Source organism: Rhamphochromis longiceps, linkage group LG22 (genome assembly GCF_057381845.1).
Source record: "Rhamphochromis longiceps isolate RC_006_pf linkage group LG22, R_longiceps_female_GT1.1, whole genome shotgun sequence".
NCBI classification, from domain to species: Eukaryota; Metazoa; Chordata; class Actinopteri; order Cichliformes; family Cichlidae; genus Rhamphochromis; species Rhamphochromis longiceps.
The window spans coordinates 18,297,418-18,302,118 of record NC_140577.1 but is presented as its reverse complement, the minus strand read 5'-3'; the positions used below and the strand labels follow the sequence as shown (position 1 = coordinate 18,302,118).

At 40.2% G+C, this 4,701-nt stretch overlaps 1 protein-coding gene across 2 annotated transcripts; it reads right to left on the bottom strand.

Moving 5' to 3' along the window:
- Positions 1–1,760: 1,760 nt before the first annotated feature.
- LOC146643888 (lens fiber membrane intrinsic protein-like) lies at positions 1,761–3,857 on the bottom strand. 2 transcript variants are annotated; one of them, XM_085395972.1, is made up of 5 exons: positions 3,504–3,625; positions 2,862–3,070; positions 2,510–2,659; positions 2,277–2,411; positions 1,761–2,160 (listed from the first exon to the last, which is right to left on the bottom strand). In XM_085395972.1, exons 1-5 carry the CDS (start codon positions 3,521–3,523, stop codon positions 2,099–2,101), a joined length of 576 nt encoding a protein of 191 aa, XP_085252098.1. In that variant the 5' UTR covers positions 3,524–3,625; the 3' UTR covers positions 1,761–2,098. The 2 variants fall into 2 exon arrangements, with proteins under 2 accessions (XP_085252098.1, XP_085252099.1); XM_085395973.1 differs by lacking the exon at positions 3,504–3,625 and adding an exon at positions 3,689–3,857 and having other exon boundaries at positions 1,766–2,160.
- Positions 3,858–4,701: the final 844 nt, after the last annotated feature.

Genomic DNA, 4,701 nt, shown 5'->3' with positions numbered 1-4,701 from the left:
CATTTGTTTCACATGTTAATATAAAGTTTTACTGTTGGTTAGACAATTGCCATCATTAAAGAGACATGACCATTAATAAATCAATGTTTCTGATCCAATAATCTAATGGATAAGATTTTGCATTAAACCTACATACATTTTGGGTACATATAAAGTACATTTTGATCTTGACCTTCATGCTATATATATATTTTTTTTAAGTATTATGACTTTTAGTTAAGTGGAGGGTCTGAATACTTCTTTCACCACTTAAAAAAATGATGATTCAGTACAAATAGACATTTCAAGCTCTTGTGTAGCGTCACTTTTCATGTAATGTGGCTAGACATTAATTTACAAATGTGCTCACTATTTTGCATGCCACTTTTCTGCACTGCTTTTTTTTTTTAAATCAAATATTCTGATTACCTGTTGGACCCCCTTGCCTTGTTCTTGATACCTCTTTGTGCCAAAACCAAAAAAAAGTCTTCAAAATCCCCCAACAGACTGACAGCACAAGGATGGCGTGTTTGATGTGAGAAAAATAACACGTCTGCAAAGTCAGATTTACTAGAGATGTTGTCACATAAATCATCAGGTTGTGTCAGTGAAACCTAAAACCTTCCAGGTGCTCTCAGTGACAGCAGCAAACATTTATGAGCAGACCTCTTAGAAGGGCGACCTCCCCTGCATTTTTGTGTTTCCACCGTGTGTAGTTGCCAGTTAATAACCTTTTCATTTGATAATAAACCTCTCTTGATTCTGGTTACAAATCAAAAACAAAACACTAATGTTAACCTTAAATCTTAAATGTGTGTACAGATAGATGAATAAAAATATGTCAGTACCCTTTACTCTGTTACTTTGTTTCACTCTGCTGCTATAAAAATGTCTTATTGCAGGACTGTATTAAGTCCTTAAAATAAAAACAAAATTGAAAAAATTGCCAAGTCATACCACAGACTGTAAACCCAGACTCTGGTGAAAGGTTCACAGAGGGTTATGAAAGAATCTGGAGAAAAGCACACAATATTACAAAGCTTCTCTCTCTACAGCAGCCACGGGTGACCAAGTATGGAAACTTGGACCAAGGGACCTGTCCACCGACTGTTTACATTTCTCCCATTGTTTCTGCGTCATTGAGTAGCCAAGCATTCATTACCTGAACAGCTCCTGCTCTCTTCCTTTCAGCTGATTCGAGAAGTGGATGAGTACCAAGAAAAAGACGGAAGCAGTTAGTAAAGATAAAGGCAGTAAAACAATCGCTTGCTGTGGACCCTGCCCTGATGTGTGCCCCGGTCTGGGAGCTTGGCGTTCCTCTCAAAATCTATTCTGCTGTTTGTAGCCTGTTTGACACACAAACACAAACAATCTCCCTCTAGTTTTCCATGAGCTGTCAAGCCTTAAGGGGATGTCAAAAATCAAAGGCAAAGCTCTGCCTTTAAACAACAGCCCAAAAAAGATCATATATTTTTCTATTACTTTGGGGAAATCTTTGTCAGCTGTATTGAATCTGATAGCTTCAGGGGGAACCCCGAGACAAGAATATTCCCCACAGAGGTTTGATGTGCTGTTCTTTGCTTTGTGGATTAATATTTTTGCATTACATACATTCCTCCAGTAGAGTTTGCTTATTAATAAAAAGTATTTCCATTAGTCTGCGGTGCTGAAAGTTAAAGGAGTGACTGTATAAAAATCTGATCTACAAAAACGACAACCTTACCAGGTATTTAATCCCTGATTTGATGTTTAATATAGTGGCCCTACATTCCTCATCAAATCTGACTAAGATAGGACTTCCGTGGTGTTTTAGTGCTGCCATCTCCTGGTGAGATTTCCACACAAAACTTAAGCCAGTAACAAATTACACTAGTAAAAACAGCATCAGTCATGTTATAGCTTTATTAGTTTCGTTTGTCCTCTATATTGTTACTGTGACTAAAAGAAAGTCTGTACTGCAGTGACTTTTTAAAAACATGCTAAACAGACCATCAAAGACCTCCAGCATCGGTATAAGACATAATCTCTTCAGTAGATCAGTCAAGGCCACCTTTCTGCCTTTCGTGTATTCGAAGAGGCAGCATGTCTTTATTTTCTCAAACAAGCTGCCTGTCTCGCTCTAGCGTGGTCCGGTTCCTCTCCTGCATTCACACATTCTGTAGGCACATATGTAGAAAATACCTGCAACAGGCCGAGATGAGGCTTTGATCATCAAATATATTCAAATGGTCGGATTTTAGGTATTTAATGGTAACTTAAGCAGTTATTGACTTTTGCAACTGGATGTCCTTTCTCACCTGCAAAGAAGGTCATGAGCATCGCCACCCAGCCGAGTATATATGACCAAGAGAAACGCCAGTCACCGAATCGCTTTCCCAGGAAGTTGATTGTCACCCCAGTGTAGATGGCCATCGCCAGGAGAACAAAGAAAGCTGAGAGGGCGATTGGGATGCACATGTCAGTGATTCTAGTGCCATTATTACTGTTTCTGTTGGTGTGTTTTTGCCGACTCAAAAGAAAGACAACTCACTTGAGACGAAAAACATGATTCCTGCGGCAAAGGAGCGGTTGAACCTTTCAAAGGAGGAAAAGTGCGCAAAGGACATGATGCCAGCAATGATGCCTGCAAAGCACGACATCCCTGAAAGGATCATGAAGGCCCTGGTGGCATTCCAGTAAGCTGGGTGAAAACAGACAGAAATGAACAAGGCATGTATGACCGGATTGTTTTGATTGTTGAGCCAAAGAAATTCAATTGATTTTATTTCACAGCCATGTCAATATCCAAAAATGAAAAACAGACATATAAATGTACACACTCCTTTGATTTGTTACAAATACTGTGGTGGTCCAATGGGCTGAAGACACCCTGGATCTCTTACCTATGCTGTCGGTCTGCATGTAGCACTTGTTGGACATGCAGTACCTCCAGAGACCCTGGTGGGCATAATTTCCAGAGAGTCGATACTGCATCCAGTAGTCCGTGGCAGTGGAGACCACTAACAGGATATTACCCACTATGGCACAGAACAGACCCCCTCCCATGAAGCTGTACATTTTGAGCAGAGATAATGGGGCCGCTGTAGAGCACCTGTAAAAACAGAAAACGATAGACATTTTTCTTACACTGTAAAAGCCCGTTTGATCAAAACCTGCAAAGAAAAGGTTAAATATGTCACAGCTGAAACAAACACCTGCAGTGTGTTTCTGCCTTTGCTCTGTGCATATGTGATAGTAGAACATTACCCAACCTAAAATACGTTAAACAGAAAATTAAATGTTCACGATCATTCAAATTATCCCAAAACTACACAAAGGCGACAGGAAAAAAAAGGGGAAAGGGAGCTAATTATGAATTTTTTAGCCCAGTTTGAAAACAGCACATAAAGCCAACCAATCCACAACAAGTACACTGGAACAACATGAATCTGATTGAAAATATTACTCTATATACAATCTTAGAACAATCACATTTTTAGCTGTCTTTTACAGAAATCCAGCATTTGATTAGCAGTTAACATTACCTGTTCTTTAGAGGAAACATTACTGTGACTTGAACAAGCAAAATATGTGTAACAGCTACTCTGTGTGATGCCGCAGTTTGTTTCTCATGTTACGCCGGTTCTTCTTCAGCAGTAAGTGACCATGAACGCAAACGTGACACTGGAGGATAAACACTCAAAAATAGCAGTTAAATCTGATCCCTTACCTCGTTTCTGGAAATGCACCTTTCTCTACTGCCCGCCTTCCAGAGGTAGATAGAGTAAATACGAACAGGCAGAGGGGGAGAAGAGAGAGCAGGCTGGAAAGAGAGCGAGAGAGTCAGAGACAATACTACAACTGTAAAGTTGTCCCCTCTGATTTTTTGTTGAGGAAAGCAAAATCTTTTGCTGCCATGAGTCTCGCTCAGTGAGATACACTTGAATGAAACACCACAGGGGCCACGGTGCAAATGACACGCGTGTGCGTGTGTGTGTGTTTGTGCGTGTGTGTGTGCGCAGTCTCTGGCATTCGTGTGCCCTTAGAGAAGGGGTGTTCCTTTTGGGGGGTTTTGTTTGTTTGTAAATGGCTTGCTCTAGAACTGGGGATGTGCATAGGTATGCAGGACTGTCAGTGTCAATGCAACATGCTGAAGCAAACACTTTTCTTTCAGCTCTTACCCCCTGTGGCAGCATGTACAGACACATATAGAGGCAGCGCTCTATACAAGCCGTATCTCTGTCACAATTTAAACCTGATACAGTATATGTTCAGATCACGAGCTCTACCCTGCAGACAAGGTTATAAAGGAGATTTTTAACTAGTCTGAAACATTTTAAAAACAACTTATATGGTTCACAAAATGAAATAGGAAAAAACACACCACACACTTGGATGTTTGGTCACTGTGAAAATACTCACTGACGTAGGGAATTTCTGTACTCTCACTATAAACCTTATCACACCCACACACCCTTATCCTAAACCTACCTATGACGAACCTATGATGCTTTTTAGAAAATCTGTCCACTTTTTCTAGATACAGTTACATGTATATTGGAAAAGGGGTACATACATGAAAATCATCTATGCTTAGTCGATTGAGATTCAGATCACTTTATTAATGCCAAAAAAGGACTATTTGTTTGCATCTTACGGACACAACCTGCTCACACAACCTAGTCCTTAAACACAAACACTGTTGCATGTCAAGGCAGAGATCAACAAAGAATGAGGTCATGG